At 48.0% G+C, this 21,631-nt stretch overlaps 1 protein-coding gene across 2 annotated transcripts in view; it reads left to right on the forward strand.

The window, feature by feature from the left end:
- Nucleotides 1–21,631, forward strand: part of PIK3AP1 (phosphoinositide-3-kinase adaptor protein 1) — a 177,911-nt gene that overhangs the window by 150,058 nt on the left and 6,222 nt on the right. For both annotated transcript variants that reach the window (XM_082423662.1, XM_082423663.1), the window contains exons 12-16: nt 748–953; nt 3,782–3,854; nt 10,376–10,531; nt 15,149–15,219; nt 16,540–16,658. In XM_082423662.1, the coding sequence (XP_082279788.1) occupies nt 748–953; nt 3,782–3,854; nt 10,376–10,531; nt 15,149–15,219; nt 16,540–16,658 (625 nt within the window). The remainder of the gene's footprint in view (nt 1–747; nt 954–3,781; nt 3,855–10,375; nt 10,532–15,148; nt 15,220–16,539; nt 16,659–21,631) is intronic.

A 21,631-nucleotide genomic window follows, 5' to 3' on the forward strand; every position in this document is an offset into this window, starting at 1 on the left:
TCAGCTGGGACCCAGAACCTAATTTTTACCTGGTGATATTGGACTGGGTCATGATTCTATTAGCACTCCAGTCTCCTCAGGCAGTTCATACCCATAGGTCCACAATCACTGTGCCCCATGCTGCTTGGAGGCAGGGAGGATGGGGAGGGCTGGAAGTGGTGCTGGGAGAAGCAGCCTGGTTAGACTTTCCTGTATATTCTCTTCTGGAGTGGATTTTAGTCTAAATCAGTGATTCTCAATTGGGGGTGATTTCTCCTCCACTCCCCACCCCCCAACCTGCCAGAGGACATTTGGCAACGTCTGGGACATTTTTTGTTGTCACAACTGAGGAAGGGGATGCTATTGCCATCAAGTGGGCAGAAGCCAGGGATGAGGCTAAACATCCTACAGCGTACGAGACAGCTACACAACACCAACAAAGAATTATCTAGTTTAAAATGTCGATAGTGCCAAGGTTGAGAAATGCTGGTCTAAAGGCTTCTCAGTAATTCATGTTGACTCACTCCGTGGATGCCTTACTTCCTAAAATGGTGTGGCCTTGTCTACTTCAGTGTCACAGGATTTGAAATTATTAGCTGCTTCCCTCTCTCTGATTCCATGTCATATCTCCCTTTTCTCGGTTCCACACGTAACTGTTCTTTTGAGACACATCCTCTTGAGCCCATGACCAGCCTCATTAACCCCGCTCATCCGGTCGGCTCTCCCCAGCGGCGGCGCTGTCAAGCTGGGTTTCTCCATCCTTTCCAGAGCCACCTGTCAGACCCTGGAGGGACAGGCCTCAGTCAAGCGTGTATGACCCATTTGCTGGGATGAAAACTCCAGGCCAGCGGCAGCTTATTACCCTCCAGGAGCAGGTGAAGCTGGGCATCGTCAACGTGGATGAGGCCGTGCTCCACTTCAAAGAGTGGCAGCTCAACCAGAAGAAGCGGTCTGAGTCCTTTCGTTTCCAGCAGGTAACTGGCTCCAGATGGACTTTGTTTTATGTCTGTTTCTCTGCTAGACAGTGGAGGAGGGCTGGGTCCGTGGCTGTCTTGTGTATTGCTGTAACTGCACACCTGTGACGGGGCCTGAGAACATGTTTGGGTGTCACGGTGTGTCAGTGCGTATGTGTATTTGTCACCTGTTGTCTGTAACCACATGGCTCCCTGGCTGAGAGCTGGATGGCTTTTCTTGTTGTTGTGAGGCTAGAGATCAGGAACCAAGACTCAACTGCAAGGCCCAGTTCTGCGCCTGCCTCTTCCCTCTGTGTGTGGCCCTATACTTTTGCTTTCCACCTTTTTTCTCAGAGGTCTTCTCTCTACTCCTACTGCCAACACTCCCACAGAACTATCATACTTCAGAACTCAAAGAGAACTTGGACAGCTCCCAAGAATTATGATTAAGTGAACAAAACAAGTCTCAGACATAAAACCACTCAAGTTAAAACACACTCACATGCATACACATCCCCCCCACACACACACAAACATACACACACACACAGACATACACACACAAACTGTAGGCATGTATGCAAATGCAAAGGCAAAAATCTGGGAACGGCTAGCCCACGCCCATCCGAATGGCTACCACTCAAGAGGAGACTGGGATTGGAGGGCTGGGCTGTCGGGAGACTCTTGCTATTAGCATGAGGATATGTAACTCCACACAGTGAGAAGTGGGGACGTGAGTCCTAAAGCTGCATTTGTCCATCTCTGACAACAATCTGAGGCACTGTGCTAAGCGTTGAGTGGACCTAATCTCTTCTACCCCTCACAGCCTGTGTTGAAATAAGTGTCATTGCTCCCATTTTACAGAAAAGTGAGGCCAGAGAGGTGAGGAGGCAGAGTCAGGATTCAAACGAGCCCTTTCTCACTCCAGAGCCTGTGCTCCCTGCACTACACCTTCTGCCTTCTGAGCGCTCCCTTAAACAGGGTCACCTGCTCTCCCAGCCTGTCCCCCTCCCTTTGGGGGTCTGGATGCAGGAACCCAGGGCCCTCATCACCCAGGAGGCCCAGGGAGGCTGCAGGGCTGCGGGGAACAGGCTGGTCCTGGCCAAACACCGATTTTCTTTCTCCTTGCCAAGTTGGTGCTGCGTGGCACAGTAGTTAGGAGAAGCCAGGACTCTGAAGCCAGGCAGCCTGAGTTCAGCCTTATTCTGCCTCTTCGGGCTGGATGACCTTGGCCTCTCTGTACCTCCACTCTCCCATCTCTGAAATGTGAAGGGAGAGGACTAGACGATGTAAACCTCGTAAAGCCCTCAGCCTGCCTGACACACAGTAAATGCCGAGAGTACTCCATGCTCTGACAGCCTCCTGGTGCTTCCAGAGCACCCCCCATGCAAGGACTGGAGGGTGTGAAGACTATTCCCGGGGCTGCCCCACCGTGCTTTCCCTCCACGCCTCTGTCCACCCCTCTGTCTCCTTCACTTCCCCTCCCGTGAGCAGGCACCGCCCAGGTTCCCTTCAGCTCCTTCTCCGTGCAGGTGACTCTTGAGTCTGTGTCTCTGGTAACACCTTTCCAGCCACCAGCTGAGCGTGTCCCCTGAAGCGCCCTAGACGTGCAGCACATCCAACAGCAAACCGTCCCTCGAGGCTGCTGCCCTTTCCCGATGCCCTGTGTCTGTTCACTGCACTCTTATCTTCCAGACGCTGACGTTCAGGCATCAGCCTCTCTTGGGCTCGTCTTCCACACCCCCTGCATCCAGCCAGCTGTGTGTCTCGCTTGGTCTTTCTCCGTCACGTTCTTCCTCTTGCCTCTGCTCCTTTCTTTGCATGCCCTCTGCCACATCCCTGTGCTGGCCTGTATCGCCTGCCTCTGCCCTATGACATTGTCTCCTGGTGGGTCTCCTTGCCTCCAACTCCTTCCCCCTTCCTCTCTGCCAGACCTTAAAGCTATGGCCAGCCCACAACTTCCCATGTTTCCCTGCTGCTTCCTGGACCAAGCTCAGTCTCTCAGCTGCAGTCACAACCCAACCCACCATTCAGTCCTGCCTCCGTGGCTCCCTCACGGGAACCTTCTGCTCCAACCAGATGGTCTGGATGTTGGTCCCTGGGGCATTTCCCTAGAATGCTCAGACACTTAACTTCAAGCTGATTGTTGTTTATTGACCAAAATAGCAACAAAGCTTGACCCTCACATGTCTGTTCAACATTTATTGAATGACTGCGATAGACCAGACCGCAGGATTACAGAAAGGTCTGAGACCTGGTCTCTTGCCCTTCGAGAGCTCACAGTACCTCTGAAGAGACCACGCGCGCACACACGTGCGCGCGCACACACACACACACACACAGGGTAAGGCAGTGTAGCCCAGTGGCAGATGGCATGGGCAGCAGTAAGGACTGGAGCAATATGGGAGGGGGCGCTTAGAAGGTGGGCCTTGACCCAGGCTTGGAACAAAGTCATGGAATCCATGTCCCTCAGGGTCAGGGGAATGTGTGAGAACACAGTCTCAGAGGTAGGAATGTAGGTGGAGAGCTTGTAAGCAAGTAGGAGACTGGCTTGTCTAAGGGGCGTGCAAAGTGGGTGGTGGGTTATAAGGCTGGGAAGGAGCTGAGAACCAGAGAGGAGGGGAAATACTTTGCTGTGGACAAGATGTCTTCTCTTCAGGCACAACTTCTAAGAGGGCTTGGATTTCTCTGGGAGCCAATTGCAAATGCACTCCAGCCTCATCTGCACGTTGGAAATGTTATTGCAATGTGATATATCTTGCAAATGTCATAAAATCAGAAAGAAACTCTAATGCCCAGAGGGTATAATTCTGGTGTATATTTTTAAAATAAACTAAATTTTTTTCCAGGAAAATCTTAAACGGCTAAGAGATAGCATCACCCGAAGACAGAGAGAGAAGCAAAAATCAGGAAAGCAGACAGGTATATGGCTTCCTGGGGTGCTGCATGCTGGGGGACTTTGCTGTGGTCTGTTGTCCTTGACTCTCCTTTCTGCTGGGGCCTGAGTGGGCAGAATGCTTGCCCAGCACCTATCACCTGTCTATAGATCTGGGTCCCCCACTAGGCTGTGAGGTCTTTTGGGGCAACGGCTTTGTCTTGTTAATTCTATAAATCTAGTACCTGGCACATAAGGCATGTCAGCAAATGAATGAAAGGAAGGCTTGAACTCTGCATCCGTCCTCCCATGAAAGAGGATGATAATGCTTTCTCCCCAGGCACCTGACTCTCCCCTCGGCATTTAGGAAGACACTTTTTTTTTGAGCAGAGAAAAGAGAAAATCCCATTCACATAGTGTCTGTTTCTGATTCAAGCAGGGCACTGCGTCATCGGTGTCCACACCAAACGCTGCTTTGGAAGCCCCGGTCTCAGGTGCAGCAGGGCTCCTGCCATGTGTGGTGGGGACCCAATAGCAGGGCCATGGATTCCAGTTGTGCTCACTGAGGACCAGGCCCCTCTGTTCCCCTTGACCCTCCCTCCCCCAGGTGCTACCCATGTGGCACCACCACCCCTGAGCAAAGAGTGGGCATTTGCCCACACTGCATATCCTCGCTGAGAGCCTCTGGCATGGGGTGTCTCTGTTATTTACACTGGCCAGCTTTATACCAAGAAGAGCTGGCAAGAAAAGACTTTCAGAGGCATTCAGATCTTGAATGGCGCTCCATTGAGTAAAGAACTACGCTGGTGCATAACTTCTGTAGTTTGTCTCCAGCTGCCATCAACGGCCCGACTTCCCATGAACCTGGTCAGTCTGGTAATACCCTGGTCTTCAAACAGGACCTCTTCCTGCCACAGGCCCCTTGCTCATGCCTCTCCCTCCTCACCTGTATGAAACTACCGGCGCTGAGAGACCCAGCCTGACAGCCCCTTCTCAGTGAAGCCTTCCTGGATCACTCCTGGCCATTGCACTCCTTCATTTGAGCATCTATAGAACCTAGTATCCCTTCCATCCACCTGGCACTTCTTTTCTGTTGCCTCTGGTTGTTATTACTTCATTCCTTCAAACCATCAGCAATTCCCAGAAGTTCTGCCTCCAAAGTACATGTTTTCATTTCTGACGACCTTCCATGCCACAGCTGCATCCAAGCCACCATCACCTCTTCCTGGATTAATGCAGAAGCCTCTTCAGTTGTCTCCCTGTGTCCATTCTTATTCCTCTACAGTTAATCCTACAAACTGTAGTCAACTACCTTTCAAAAATAAAAATCAGATGATGTCACTCTCTTGCTCAAAACCCTTGGGGGCTCATGTCCCAAGAGTAAAATCACACTCTTCATTGTGACCTACAAGGCCCTGCATGATGTGATGCCTGAGCTCATCCTCCACTTTCCCCCACACCCTGTGTTCCAGTTGCAATGGACTGCTTTTTGTTGCTCTGTCATGCCAAGGGCATTCTGCCCAGGGCCTTTGCACTTGCTGTCCCTCCTCCACTTTTCCCACATCCTTACCCACTGGCTCTCTTTCATCCTTCAGAGTTAGGCCATTCTCTCTGCCATTCTCTCCAGAGTAGCCCTCCACGACTCACATCCTGTGCCATTGCTCACCCTCTTCTCACAAATCACAGACTGGAATTATGTTTCTATCCTCATGGTTATTTTCCACACCCCTTCTCCCCCCAACCCTGCCACCACCACCTGCATAAGCTCTGTGAGGACAAGAACTTGTCTGTTTTGTGCGCTGCTGAATCCCCAGCATGTAGCACAGTACGTTGGTGGAACTCAAGAAATCTCTGTTGGAATGGTTGGTTTGAGTGAAACGTTTGGTGACACCATTCATTCATTCCACAGATACTTACTGAGCACCAGGCACCCAGCCAGATACAGAGACCTGTAAGATGCGATCTTCACCATCTGGTAGCTCATGAGTTAGTCTTTTATTTGTGTAGGTCTGGTTTTCCCAGCTACAGCCTGTCCCACAATGCCTAGCACAGTGTTTTGCAAGCAATACAGCCTAATGAATATTATTGATTTTGACTTTTTGGAGGAAGAGGGGTAAAGAGGATACAACCGTGGCAGAAGGTCAGAGGGGTCATCCTCAGACTCCTGCCTGGGTGACTAAGTTTTAAATGTGTGCTGCCATTAGCCACCCTCATACTTGTCTGCCTCCTATTTGAGAGGAGGAAAAAGGAGAGAAGGGAGAAAATCTGTTTAAAGAGCTGCAGTCATCCTAGGGTCAGACAATAGGGTTCTAGGTGGTAGAGGGCTGAGGTGCTTTTTAAAACTAGAGCACACGAACCCAAAGGTCAATAGAAGCCTTGATTGAATGAAACATTTCAAGCTTTTAAATATAGGTAGTATCAAGAAAATTGCGATTTGGTGGGGCATGTGGTGTTTGAAGGCCGGCGAGTCGTAGGGTTGGAGTCATGTGTGCTCAGCAGCCTGGGCTCCAGAGTCAAGCGACTGGTGTCATCACACATGTACCGCTCACCCAGGCTCCACCTGGGCCCACTGGAGAGATGGAAGCAAGACAGACACGCACGCCGAGGAGTAGAGGGTTGCGGCATGGGCCCTGGGGCCAGCAGGGTTGAGGTCAAGTTCCTGCTCACTGTTCACCCCTAACTAGCTGGCAACCATAGGCAAGATACTTCACCTGCCTGAGCCTCAGTCCTCATCTGCAAAATGGCACAAATACAAGTGCCCATCCAGCAGAGTCGCTCTGAGGATTCAATGAGTTAGGGCATGACTGGGGTCAGGCACGGTGCCCGGCACGTGGAGGCACTCTAAAAACCACCCGCACAGCAGCTGGCATCCTCTTAGCCAGGGCTTCCCAGGGAGAGTGCGCTGAGCTGGGACTCACCGTCCAGGGGCCAGGCTTGGAATCGTGGCTTTTGACACATTATACAAAGTTCACTCAAGGCTAATCAGGCTCCGAATAAGTGATACCCACCAGTGGCTCTAGTCTAGATTAGAATGGTCAATGTCTAAATTTTTCCAAAGGAACATGGTATAGATGCCCTACCTTCCCTGCTACCCTACTCTTCAAGAAGCAGACCCCTGACCAGGATTTGGGGGTGGTGGTGGTGAAGGGTTAAGTATTTTTACTTTTTACATCAAGGGTTTTAATTAATGTCATAACTATTAAAAGATTAAACTATGTATGATTTGACACTGAGCCAGAACGGCTGGGGACCACAAGTAGCCCACATGGGGAGAATGTTCTATCCATCAGCACCAAGAGTCTCCCTATATTTTTGTTTTTTATTTTGGTAAAATGTACACAAGACAAAATTTCCTATTTGCACGTAAACGTACAATTTACTGGCATTGAGTACACTCAAAATAACATACAGCCATGAACACTATCCATTTCTAGAACTTTTTCTTCCCTGACAAGGATTTGAGCTGATATGGGAGGTGATCCTAGAGAACACAGGAGCGGGTGGGAAGTGAGAGAGGAAGGAAAGGCGGCCAGCAGCGTGCAGTTAGCACCATGGAGACTGCAGTTTCATCTCCCCGGAGACGCTGGGAGTCAATGGAGAACACTCTGGAAGAGTTATCCCTCCCGCGGGGCATTTAGACACCAGCTCCCGTGTCTTTGGGTGAGGCCTGCTGGGAGATGGGCGCTTGTAATCTGGCTCCCAGAGAAAGCTCAGGCAGTTGGAAGTTAGACCCTGTACTGCCTGGTGAGGCCCAAGGTCATCAGAGCATCTGCCAAAGAGAAGGCATCATTTATGGTTGAGTAAATATGATATACTAGATCTCTGCGTAAAACTCGATTGTGTATTTAGTACATTCTAACTTGAAATTGCCTATTCTGGGGATTTTCACACTCAGGTGCTCCAACGCTGCTGCATCCATGCTTGTAGGGGTAGCAGGTAGGAACTGGGGGGCAGTTGGGGACGGAGTAGGGGAGTAGATTAGGATTGGAACAGGGTTTGGGGCCACTTACTCTGCTTCAACCATTGCAGCTCCTTTTTAAAAAATCTGTTTTCTATACTGAGCTTCTGTTTTCACTAGAGGAAAGAATCCTGCTTCACCAAAAACAAAAAACATTTGAAAACCATCGACACAGGATAACATTGACCTATAGGAGAATTAGGGCCGATGAATGGCATTTCTGCTTGAAGGACCTTTTCCAGGAATGGAGGCCACTCCACTCAAGGACTGACTCTATTCATTTGGAAACCTCATTTGCCTTAGAAAAGAAAAACAATGGTGATTTTTCTTTAATTTGGGTTAAAAGACCAAGGACGATTAAAAAGTAACAGTCTGTTCATAATAACTTGCCAGTCTTTCTTCAGCCCTGGGGAGTTGTTTTCTTCTTGCTGAGATAGTGCAGAGCGCTGATGGTGTAGGAAATCAGAGAAGGGCTGGCTGACTCCTGACTTGCTGAATGCCCTGGCCCCGTGGAGGAGAATATCAATATTTGTGTTCTGGGCGTGTCTGTGGCCAGTACACGGGGGGGACCTGGAGGAGCAGGCTGGGTCCCAGGAGGCCTGGGTTCTGATCCCTGCTTTGTCACTGAATCACTTCATGATCCAGGACTTTTCCTTTAACCACTGTGTGCCTCAGTTTCCTCATCTGTGGTTACACAAGCTTATCTACTTCACGGAGTAGTGAAGTTCAAAGGAGGAATAGTAACACATGTGAATGCACTTTGGCAAAAGTACTATGCAGTATAGTGATGATAACTATTTTTCCTGGCAGTGTCCCTTTATTCAAAGAATATCAGGATTTTGTAGACATTTAGACTGGCTCTACTTGATTTTTTGCACTGTTGACTCCCAACTTTTTTCCTGTGTATTTTACTTTCCTTCCTCCTCGAACTGTTCAGAGTCGAAAAATGCTTCATTGAAGTGAATTAAGCGGACAGGAGCCTCCCTTTAAGAGACTGTTGTTAAACAGCTTGGTCAAAGCTGAGGGGGGAAAAAGTGTCACCTGTTTGGGCTCTGAGCCACCATGGGCTCACACCCACGTGTGGGTACACCGGCTAGTCTCCACCCAAGTGCTTCCAAGCTTGGGTGGGTGCTTCCACTGCTCAGTTGTAACCCAGAGAGCCCAAGGACGTGAAAAAGATCTGTGTTCCACCGAGACCTGGAAAGCTGGGTTAGTACTAGGACCAGACACTACGCTTGGAACCAGAGTCTCTAGGATGAGGAAAGCTCGAGCTCACGCAAACCAGCAGTCCACTGTTTTAACATTCTCCATGCAGAATGTTGAGCACACTTGGTCTAACCTGTCCTCGCACCTGCGCTTGTTTCCCCGTTTACCCTTCTTGGCAGACCTCTGGCTTTGGCAAGCAGAGCCACCCCTGCCGCTGTGCTCCCTGAACTTCCTGCCACACCCATCCCCTAGCAGAGGAGAGCCGAGGAGGAAGTGGGTCCTCAAGAATGAGACCACGTGTCCCCAAAAGTCCCCCCGCGCTTACACCTCTTCGCAGAGGCCCCGCCCCAGGGCTTGGGAAGGTCCAGGGCCTCAAGGGGAGCCCTGTGACAGGAGATCACCCGTGGCGCTCACACTTCCCTGGAGAGGAAGCTGGTTTGGGCCCGCACAGATGTTTTGTTCCACTTGTCAGCTGGAGTTGTTCCCTGCTCATAGCACCCAGGGGTGGAAATCTAGGGAGGAAGAAAGACCAACCACTGAGCAGGGCTAAGCCAGTAAAGAGGTTAGGTTAATGCTTTGCAGGGCAAAGGGATAATCTATCCTTCTGAATCTGTGGGGTCTCAAACCACTGATGAGCTTTGCAAGTCACAGAATCTTTCATGGGCCTGATGGACCTCCTTTCGTGAACTCTCTGGATCATTGCTGTCATTGTGGACCACCCACCCTTCATCCATCACTTATTAAGGGATTGAGAGGCAGTCTGAGTAGTGATTAAGGGCCTGGACTTTGAGCCTGGGTTCAAATCCCAGCTGTCCCCCTTACCGACTGTGTGACAGGGACATGGGACACGCTACTTCACTTTTCTGTACCTTAGTTTCTATTGAGAATGTTGACAATAGTATTTATTTCATGGGTGTTGGGAGGATTCAAGGAGCTAAAAATACGGAAGCTCTTAGAACTCTGCGTGATGCACGGGATAACCTATTATTACAATCAATGGCATTCGCAACCCCTCCTCAGAAAGGGAAGTAATTCAGAGGGGTCGACTGACGTAACTCAAGCTCCACAGCTGGTGAGTGGCAGAGCCGGGGCCCCGGATCTTTCCCTAATCACATGTTCTTTCTGCTACCTGATGCAAAAGCATTTCTCTGCCCTTTCCAACATTCCTCCACCCCAACTTTCTGTCAGCAGTTGCGACACAGTAGTCTGTGGAGTTTCAGTACTGAATTGGTCAGGATCCCCCACCCCCTTCCCCCTCCCTTTCTCCTCCTCCTTCCCCCTCCCCTCCCCTCCAGGCCCCCTCCAGATTCAGGTGGAGGAGGTGGGTGGGGAGAGAGCAGCCCAGCAGTTTTGTAAATGGCATCCTGGTGTCTTAAAGCTTATCCCTTTTCCCTCTAATTCCAGACTTGGAGATCACGGTCCCAATTCGGCACTCACAGCACCTGCCAGGGAAAGTGGAGTTTGGAGTCTATGAGAGTGGCCCCAGGAAAAGTGTCTTTCCCCCAAGGACAGAGCTAAGACGAGGAGACTGGAAAACAGACAGTACCTCCAGCACAGCAAGTAAGCAGGTGGCCCGCAGGTGCCTTTGGGCCATGGAAACGTGCTCTGTTATGAGCCCAGAACATCTTACTTGGAGCCTGATCTGGGCTTGGGAGGTGTAAGAAATGGGGGACATTTAGCCTGTGAGGTTTGCCTTTTTCGGGGTGCCAAAGATCCTTTATACAAATATCCCGTGAAGCCAGATTGCATGATAATTATTACTCTATTGCTTTTATAAATGAAAAATCCTAATCATAATACTTGTTAATATTTATTGAGCATTTACTATATGCTAAGCCTCTTCCACAGATTCTCTGATTTAATTCTCATAATCACTCTACAGCATAGGTATTATCACCTCTATTTACCGAGGAGGAAACTGGAAACTTAGTGCCTTCCTCTAGGCTAAATAGCTAACAAGTGGTAACGCTGGGATTTGAACTCAGGTGGACTGGATCCAGGGCCAAGACTCTTGCCTACTGTTCTTTTTGCTTCATCTGTGGGAAGGGGAAGGAAAGGGCACAAAGTCAGAAACATTAGAAAACAGTGAACTCGGATTTGAGAATTCCAACTTTATAGGAAAGTTGAGGATCTAATTCGGAAATGTCTTCCTTTTGGCTTGACAGCTTGAATAGGAGTCTGATTGCAACAAGGCAATACACGCTGATGTGCAGGCAGGAGCTGGGGCTTTGTTTCCAGATCCAGGGCGGTATTAGCTGACTTCAGACACACCAGCTTCACAAGCCAAATAGATCGAGTTTCCTTGCTTTCACACATTTCAGTGTTATCAAAACAGCTAGGAGAGAAGTGAAAGAGCAAGAGACAAGCTGAATTTCAGGACTCACGTCTCCTTAAATGTCAGGTGGTGGACCCCCACATGGATGTAGGAACTGGAAGGTCACCTAACCCAGGGGTTCTTAATCTTTTCTGTATCACATACCCCTTTGAGAGTCTGATATACGCTCTGGATGTGCTTCCTATAAAAATGCACATGCATGTGTTTACACACACACACACACAATTTTGCCCATCCATGGACTTAGGTCAAGAGCCTCTGAACTGTTCCCCCTCCTTACTTTATTAATAGAGTATTTGTAACCCAGAAAGGGAAAGAGTTTTGCCCAAGGTCCCACAGCCAGTCAATGGCAAAATGAGAGTAGAACCCAGCCCTTCTCTCTGCCACTGTTACCTGTTGAAACAGACCCAAAGCATATCATACAACCACATGAGAAGCCTAGACTTAACAGAGAAGAAAACCTCCCCTTACATTATGGGGGTGATAATGTGTATCACCCCCCCCCTTTAGGCAATTTAGAGAATTCTGATAAGTTCAGAAATGGGAGTGATCACAGGTGGCAGAGGAAGCAAGGGACAGGCAGGCAGCCGACTCAGACGTGTCACAGAGGAGAGGAGAAATGGTATAGACACTCTTGGGGTGAGTGCAGGGCTTTCTGGGGTGGGGGAAGGGGAAATTTAACAAGATAAATGCAGAGTACTCACTTCAGGTTCAGATTAATTTAAACCATTTTATGCGTATGTTTTACTTTGAGTTAGCTTGGAGTGAGAATAGACTGGAAAGCATAAACTGTGCTTCTTACCTTGTATGGTGGTTTACCGCCCAGAGATGGCTATCTTATTGGGGTAGAAAATGTTATTAAATGACAGACCAGAGGATTTTATTTTACTCTGTGGCTGTAGACTGCATCCAGGCCCTGTTGCACAGTTATCTATTGCTATGTAACAAACTATCCCAAAATGCAGTGGCCTGAAACATAATCATTTATTTATGTCTGATTCTAAACTCAGCCAGGAGTCAAGTGGGAATTGTTCACCTCCACCCCCTGTGGTCAGTTGGGGTCACTCATGTGACAGTATTCAGCTGTAAGCTTGGCATGGGCTGGAGCATCCACGATGGCCTCTCACTCTTCAGGGACTCTCTACATATGGCCTCTAGTTCAATAGCCTGAACTTCTTGTATGATAACAAGATCCATAAAGGGAGCATTCCAGAAGGACAAGCCCCAGTGTGCAAGTACTTATCGAGCTTTGGCTTGCATCACACTTGCTAACATCATATTGGCCAAAGTAAGTCACATGGCTAAGCCGAGAGGGAGGTGAGGAGGAGGCTATACAAAGGTATGGACACTGGAGGTGAGGGCCCTTGGGTCACTAGTGGATAATCTGCCATTTTGAGACTGATGATGATGATGATGATGACAGCTGCCATAATTAATCAAATGCTTGCTCTTACAGGCTCTGTGCCAAGCCTGTTACCGTGCGGTCTCACTCTCTACAGCAGTGCTGTGAGACCAGGGAACAGAGGCTTAGGTTAGGCATCTTACCCTGGGTCACTTGGAAATTAAGCAAGGCATCTGGGATTCACATCCAGATCTCTCTGTGTGCTCCACCATGGGGACATACTGCCTTCCAAAGAGAAACAGTTCCCAGGGCAAGGAGGGAGAGTGAGGATGGCCCAGCTCTGATCCACCAACTGCCCCTCAACCCCCAGAGTCATACCCTAAGAACAGCACTGTTTTATTATGGTGCAGCTGTCATCTCTTGGGAACTACAGGGAAACAGTTGCAGGTTAAATCTGGTTGTGACTAAAATTTTAAGCACAAAATATTAGTGTTATGTTTAAGAGAACAAAAGTTTCATTACAGAAAGACCATTGACCTTCTGCTAAGTTGTCTGGTTCAAGTTTCTTAAGGATCATATATATATGGTCATTTTTTTTCTCTCATTCATTCCTCCACCAAATATTGAGGACGGCTCTGTGCATATGGAGCTAGACTGTAAACTGGAGACGTAAAGCTGAAAAAGAAATAGGGTCTGTCCTCAGGGGACTTATAATGGAGGAGAGAAGGTATAAAAATAGTACCAGTTAGATGCTTGTCTGATCCTTCTTCCCTGGTGACAGAAGCCTGGCAAGGGGTGGGCACTGCCCCCTTCCCCCAGCAAGAGTGAAGATGATGGGGACTGGGGCCAGAGCCTCCTACCAGTGGTGCAGTCCAGACAGGTTGTGGCCAAGCAGATCATCAGCCTTGGAGAGAGGAGAGGGCCAGCCAGAGCTGATAAACCAGGAGCGAAGGCTCAAAGCCAAAGGGTGGGAGTTAAAAATTCAGGAACACCAAGGGAAGGGACAAGGGGAGCTGTCTGGTGTGAATTTCCAGGATCCTGGAGCCAGTGCCTGGACAGCTTTTTGCTCCCTCCTAGTGGATAAACTTTGGAAGGAGTCTGGTTCGTTGTAAGGGAAGGGGATGAACAATGATGAATGACATGGGAGGCTTGGCTCCAGAGGGATGGGAGCCCGTGGATGGGAGGGTTTACTTCCATTTGGGGGAATCTGGAAAGGTTTCGATAGCATTTGTCCTGAGCGTTGGGGACTGAGGAGGTTTTCGATTTGTGGATAGGGGTGGGCTGGGGGGAGCAGGGAGAAAAGGACATTCTGGCTGAGCGAACAGTGTTATGTGTGGGTAGCTGGAGAGAAAGAGACAGGGTCACGTGCTCCTTAATAGACTAACTCTGAATCCCCTGGTTTCTAGAAATATTTTCGACACATTATTTTAAATTTAAAAATCTGCCTCCAAGAAACAATCCAAAATTATAATCTTAACTTACTCTCATCAAGCTAACATCTAAATTAATTAGGTCAAAGTTGGTACCATAATGAAGTCAAAACTAAGGCAATTTACCTATAAACTAATATGATGAGGAGCTATTTTGAGTGGAAATTCAGCAGACCTAAGATCTGGCAATACTGTTAAAGGCAATACTGGTAAATTAAAGTCAGAGTTTTAGTTGATTAACTGTTATTCTTCCTTCTTCACTGCTAGACCAATCACGTTCTTGAGCTTGTTCTAATGCTGTGCTGTCTGATACCATAATCCCTAGCTACATGTGGCTATTTAAATTTAAGTTCATTAAAACTAAATAAAATTTAGTTCCTCAGTTGCACTAGCCCTGTGTCTTACTAGCTACCAAATTGGATAGCACACAACAGAACATTTCCAGAAAGTTCTATTGGATAATGCTGTTTCAACGAGGTAGGTGATAAATCCCCAACTTACATCCTTGAGCACCTAAACTCACACAGTCAGAGTTTCTACCCTGTGTGTATATTATACTTTTGAATCTGTGCTTTGTGTTTTGTGTCACACTGGCCCCTTTTTAGAAGGTATGTATACATGTGTGATACTCGCACATGCTGTAATTCCTAAATAGGTACAAAAACTTCAGCAACAAAAGTTGTTTGCAGATTTTAGAAATACCACTGAACACATGAGAACTAGAGCGTCTCTGCTTTCTTGTCTGTCAGATCGGAGCTCTAATATCAGGTAGGGTTTTCATAGGGATTAAATGCAGTCATGCTTTTAAAGCACGTAACGTGGGGTAAGCCCTCAGTAAATGGTAGCTATAAAGCGAAAAGTGGTAATACAACGATGAACCATTTCATTTTATGCTGAAAGAAAAAACTGAACTCTAATAACATGGTAATGTTATTAGACGGCAGCATTTTGAAGAATCCCGTATGCACAGCTTGTGTACTGTTCCTGTCAGTAAGTGAGAGCCAGAGTTCTGCAATTTACTTTACCGTGAGAGAATCCACAGTCCAGCTGATTTTGTTTGCACCCTTTAGGCAGCGCGAGTAACCGATCCAGCACCCGGAGCCTCCTCAGTGTGAGCAGCGGGATGGAGGCGGACAACGAGGTGAGAGCCGGGGCCCGCACCCGCGTACGTCTTGTCCCGGGGGTCGTTTCCCTGCAGGAAATAGAAATCCAGGTGAAAGAAGCCCGACACAAAAGGTCACCTATTGTAGGATTCCGTGTATATGAAATGTCCAGAAAAGGTAGATCCATAGAGACAGAATGCAGATCGGTGGTTACCAGGCCTGGGGGTAGGGGAAACGGGGATAAACTGCTTAAGGGGTACAGTGTTTCCTTTGGGCGGGGTCATGAAAATGTTTGGGGACTAGATAGAGATGGTGGTTGCACAATATTGTGAATGTACTAAATGCCACTGATTGTTCACTTTAAAATGGTTCATTTTATGTTATGTGAATTTCACCTCAATAAAAAGAGGGGAAGAAAGGAAGAGAGGGAAAGAGGAAGGGTTAAGCCAAAAGGGGCATCGGTGAGAGGGAAGTGGATGAGTATCAGGGATTCCAGGGGCAGTGGTCACCTTTCGGGGCTTGGGTCAGGAGCGGGGCATGCCACAGCCGGAGCCACTGGTCAGTGTACCCCCCGAGGCCACACGCTCTTTTGTTTCCTCTTGCCTGTGGGTATCTCCTTTTTCTCTCACTGCGGCGCTGGCCTTTTCTGCTTCTCCACATGTATAGTGGCAGACAGTCCCCTGAGAGCCGCAAGGTCTCTGAGCAGAGTGTAAGTTGCTGCCTTAGGCTGAGGCCCAACATGGGTCAGGGTGTGATACAGTGACCAGCGGCTGGGATGTGCGGTTGAGGTCACATGGGTCACTGCCAACCCAGGAGGCTCCCTGAGGTAGGGTCCTAGGGTTGGGCCGCCCACCAGTGCACGGCTTGTATTACCCTGTGACTGAGGACCAGTCACCGTTCTGTTGTCCCAAAATGGGACTTTTGTTTAAAAGTAAAATTTCTCCAGCCCTATCTGGTTACATAGAGCAATGCTCCTCAAACTTTAACATGCATAAGAAATACCTAGGATCTTGTGAAAATCTGGGTTCTGAAGGAGCAGGTGTGAGGAGGATCCTGAGGCCCTGTGGTTCTCACAAGCCCCCAGGCGATGGTGATGTTGGTGGCCCACATGTCACACTGAGTAGCAAGGAACAAGAGCTCGAATCGCTAATGATAATTTGGGTCTGATGGTCTCCTCAGTGACTCTGGGAGTCAAAGTCAGTGGAAAACTGCCCTGGTATTGCTGGGCTGATTATCAGTCAGTGAGTAACCTTCAGCTAAAGCCTGGGGAGGGCTGAGGAGCTTGTGGGATGGCAGTGTCCAGCTATGCTGTTGCTTAATGTGATTTTCACCCTTCTTTCTCATCTTTTTTGCTGTAGGATAATGAAGCCCCCGAGGTTACCAGAAGTCGTAGTCCAGGCCCCCCACAAGTGGACAGCACACCCATCGTGCCCCTTGAGAGGCCCCCCAGGGTGCCGCCCCGAGCCGCCTCACAGAGGTAACATCGAAGCTGACGGGACATTTCTTCCTCACTCTCTGAGTTTCAGGGGAGTGTAGGATCTGGGGACATCTTAAATGACCTAAGAATAAGCGCAGAGTGGTTGAGAGTCTGCCTGCCAATGCAGGGGACACAGGTTCGAGCCCTGGTCTGGGAGGATCCCACATGCCGCGGAGCAACTAGGCCCGTGAGCCACAACTACTGAGCCTGCGCGTCTGGAGCTTGTGCTCCGCCATAAGAGAGGCCGCGATAGTGAGAGGCCCGCGCACCGCGATGAAGAGTGGCCCCCGCTTGCCACAACTAGAGAAAGCCCTTGCACAGAAACGAAGACCCAACACAGCCATAAATAAATAAATTAATTTAAAAAAAATTCCCCATTAATGGATATTTGCAAAAAAAAAAAAAGACCCAGCCCTTTAACCAGGGCACTTGCTCAAAATGTGTTCCCTATGTCTAGTGATTGTCTTCGACCTGAGTTGTCTGATCTGGTAGCCACTAGCCACACGTGGCTATTTGAATTAAAATTATTAAAAAAAAAAAAAAAAAAAGAATAAGCGCAGAGCTAGACTCACTGAAATGCATACTTTGGACACATTTCAATGTGGACTCTTCATTAACTTAAGGGATGCTTTATTCAGTTGCACGTACTCTAAATAACAAATGCAATATTTTGTCAGTGAACTACATTGGTAAAGGTCAATGTTTTGCATAATTTTTTTCTGGTTAGAATTCAGCTCATGAATAACTAATTCCCTTGGCCGCATAGTGGGGACAGTGCCTTTTGGGGACCAGGAGATAAGAAGGAATTGGGAATGGAAATAAAGGTGAGAGGCAGCAAGGTGTGGTGGTGGGGAAACACTGCCAGGGGAAGTCTCTGGCAGCCACTTGTGAACTTGGATGAATTATTTAACTGTCATGTGCCTTAATTTCCTTGTCCATAAAATGGAGATAGTAGGAACTTCCCTGGCGGTCCAGTGGTTAAGACTCTGAGCTTCCACTGCAGGGGGCTCAGGTTTGATCCCTGGTCCGGGAACTAAGATCCCTCATGCTGTGTGTGGTACAGCCAAAAACAAAAAAACAAAAAACGGAGATAGTCAATGAACTTCCTCACAGAGTCGTAAGGATTGTGTTTTCTGGCCCTTAGTAAGAGCACAACAGTCTGAGTGTTTTTTATGCAGAAGGATGAGCCCATGGAGATTTGCAGCTGGGCATTAGACAAAAGAGTGTGACTGACTTATGGGGCTCTGATGTATGTCTTTGTTTGTGTTCAGGCTTCTGGCAGGAACCTTTTTAAGGTCTTCTGGAGTCACAGAAGAGGTGGTCAAAGCTAGCTTGTCTGCCAAGGCAGAAAGGAGCCTTTGGGAATAAAAGCCTAGGCTTGCCTTGGGAGTTTAATTCTTTGATGTCTGAAATACAATGTGAAGCAGGGTTGGGGGGGGTGTTGGGGGTACGGGGAGGGGCGCACGGCAGGGGGGAGATTAAAAGGATGAAGTTTTCTTTAAACTAGGATTTCTTTTTTTTTTTTTTTTTGCATTGTGAAACTTGTAACTCAAATGAACCTCATCAGTGAAATTTGTTGAGAAAGTACCACAAGGAGGCTTTTCTTCTGCTTTTCTGGAAAGAGCCGCTGACTCTGCGCTGAGGATCTTTCCATTTCTCCCCTTGCTATTACCGCTTTTCCGTGTGCTCCCAGCAACATTCACGTACTGACACTTGCTACACAAGCCTCCCTCAGTCCCAAGCTGCTTCACACTCACGGAGCATGTTTCCCTGGTGTAGAATAGAGTTCACATATTAGAACATTAGCCCTAGAAGGAACCTTAGTGATAACCTAGTCCAATCACCTGAATTTGCATAATGTTCTGTTGCTTGAAAATTATATATACTTGGGGATTGGGGAGGGGTGTTTGTGGAGAGCAACTGTGGTAATAAATGCTAATATTTATTGAGGGCTTACTATGTGCCAGGTGTTCTGTTAAACACACTAAATGCATTAGCTCATTTAATTCTCTTCACAACTCTAGGTGGTAGATATTTAGTGTTATCCCATTTTGCAGATGTAGAAACTGGGGCTTAAGACTGGATGGAGACTTTATGTCTGTGGCAGACCTAGGTGTGCCTGACTCCAGGGTCCAGTCTTTTAGTCATTTTGTTACACCTGTCCAAGGAGGTCCAGGTGTCATGGGAGAAGATACAAGATCTAAGACCTTTTATTCCTGAAGGTAAAGACTTTGGAGGCAGTTATCTAATTGTACCAAGATTAAAAAGAATGTCAATCTCCAATATATAGCTACAAAGACTCTGTGGGATTTTGTCTACAGGAGAGAGAACAACCAGTGAAATGGGTTCCAGAAATTAAAGGCTGGAAACTGGGATGCATTTAATGTGTAAAGAGAGATGGCAGATGAATTGTTTTGGGGGAGTCTGGAAACATGTTGTGATAAAGATGGGGAGAGAAAAGGAGGAAAACATATGTTACTAAAGAAATGGTGTTTGCAAAGAAATCTCTGATAGAAACGGGGTTTGGGTGCATTTTTGCTGTGAAGATTGGAAAAGATGCAATTGTTCTGAAAGTGTGTATGTAATTTTCATAATAAAATGAGGAGATGTTTGAGCAAAGAATAAAATGGGCCTCTCTCCTGAATGCTTGACCCACTGACGGACAGGAGGGGAGGCTGACCTTGGTGATCTCCACTCCACTTCCAGATCTGGGAATTGGCAGCTCTTCCCCACTCACGTTCTCCTGAACCCCCCTTTCTCTCAAACAGCACATCTGCTCATCACTCTCTCCAGTCCTGGTCCCTTCCTCTTCTCACTCTGCATGCTGACCCCAGAGCTTGAATTGTCAGCAACGACTCCAAGTCTCCATCTCCATCTGTACCTTGGCCTTCTGTTTCCTACTGTTCATTGGGAACTTCACCAGGTGTCCAACCAAGATCTCAAACGCAGCCCATGCAAAACTGAACTCATCATCCAACCTGCCATCCTCTGCCCCAAACTGCCTTCTTCTCACCACTTCCCAGCCTGAGACGTGGCACTATTCTCTCTCTTCCCCAAGCGCCTGCCCTGGACTCAGCCTCCATCCCTGCCTCCCTCGCAGCTCCCCAGGCTCTGTTCATTTTGCTGCCCTCGCAGCTTTCAGATCTACCCCTCCTCTCCATCTGCCAGTGCCTCAGTTCATCTCTGTAGGCCCACACTCACCTCCCTGCCTCCAGTCAGTCCCTCCTCCACTGCACCAGAGAGTGCCCTTTCTAGAGCAGAGATAGCTGGTGATGTCACTTCCTGGCATGAAAGCCTTAAATTTAATTCTGTATTTTTTAGCATGCTGTGGCCCTGAGTCCCACCCCTCTCTTGTAGTCACTGATGTTTCCCCCTTAAGAATTCCTAGTGAGCTGTGTCATTTTGTACTGTCTTTGCTCAATCTGTTCCTTTTGCCTGGAATGCTGTCTTCCTACTCCCTTCCGATCTCTGCTTAGAAAATTCCTACACATCCTTTAGGACTCTGTCCAAACATTACCTCTTCTGTGAAGCCTTCCCTGATGTTCCTATGCAGAGTGAACCTTCTTGTGGTTCCCCAAATACCTCCATTATAATTCATCCCAGGTTGTGGCCCTTGTTTACATACCTGTCTCCTCAAGTAGATGGTAAACCTCAAAAGAATAGAGATTGTTTTTGTTTGTTTGTTTGTTTGTTTTTTAAATTTTATTTATTTATTTATTTTTGGCTGCTTTGGGTCTTTGCTGCTGCGCGCGGGCTTTCTCCAGTTGTGGCGAGCGGGGTCTACTCTTTCGCTGTGGTGCACGGGCTTCTCATTGCGGTGGCTTCTCTTGTTGGGGAGCACAGGCTGTAGGTGCGGGGACTTCAGTAGTTGTGGCACACGGGCTTTGTTGCTCCATGGCATGTGGGATCTTCCCGGACCAGGGATCAAACCCATGTCCCCTGTATTGGCAGGCAGATTCTTAACTACTGCGCCACCAGGGAAGTCCCTAGAGATTTTTGATTAGAAAAAAATTTTTTTCTACTCTCCCCAGCACAGAATGGAGTTAAATCGGTAATTGGCGCCTGCTAGGAATTTAGCAAATATTTATCATGCAAGTGAATGGGTGGATGGATAGATTGCTACTGCTTGGGTTGACAGCTAGCCATCAAGTCATGTACCACAGTGCAGGTGGGTTACAGATTAGTGGAAAGAAGCTTCACATTCCCACCCGCTGTAAGTTCCCAATGTATTTATACTTGAAAGTTAGGAAAGGCAGATGGTGACAAGAACAGGAGCAGATGCGTTATATCTTTGCATGGCATTTCCCTTGCAGGGCATTAGTCCCTATAGAGTGGGCAGCTGACAATGTCACACTCTTCATAGGTAAAGTCCTGCCAGTAGAGAAAAAAAAAAAGCCAACATCTTGCTGAGCCATTGCCCTCTTGTTTTTTAATATGTTTTGCCATTTACTAGTGATTTGCCAATCACTAACAATCTATGCGTTCCCCTTTAAGGTGTAGCCTAGGTACTGCCAAATCAGAACATACTTCTGAAGGCCTCCTGGAGAACCAAGAGTTAATCCTTTAGCTGCTGACTTGTAAAGAGATCTGTGAAGTCCCTGAGGGGTGGGGGGTAGTGGTCAGAGAGTAAGGGGACTTGGGCCGGAGGCTATTTACTAATAGGGAAGCTTAAAGATATTTTTAACAATGTTGTGATCGTACAAAAGCATACCATCTAAATAATAGGCCTGCTTTAAAAGAATGTAACCAACATTAGGATTGCTGGGTTCTTGAACCAAGCTTATCATCAGCACAGACCTCACCCTCAACATGGAGGAAAAAGCAGCCAGTGCCCAGGTCTCTGGACTGGACAATCCTGTCTCCAGCTCCAGCTTCCCAGCGTCCTGGAGCGGCCGTCTCCCCCACAGACCACCACTTGATTCTGATTTAGTAACCTTTACTTCCATGGTTCTGATATGTCTGTAATCACAAAC

This window comes from Balaenoptera physalus (assembly GCF_965194825.1).
Source record: "Balaenoptera physalus genome assembly, chromosome: 14".
NCBI lineage: Eukaryota > Metazoa > Chordata > Mammalia > Artiodactyla > Balaenopteridae > Balaenoptera > Balaenoptera physalus.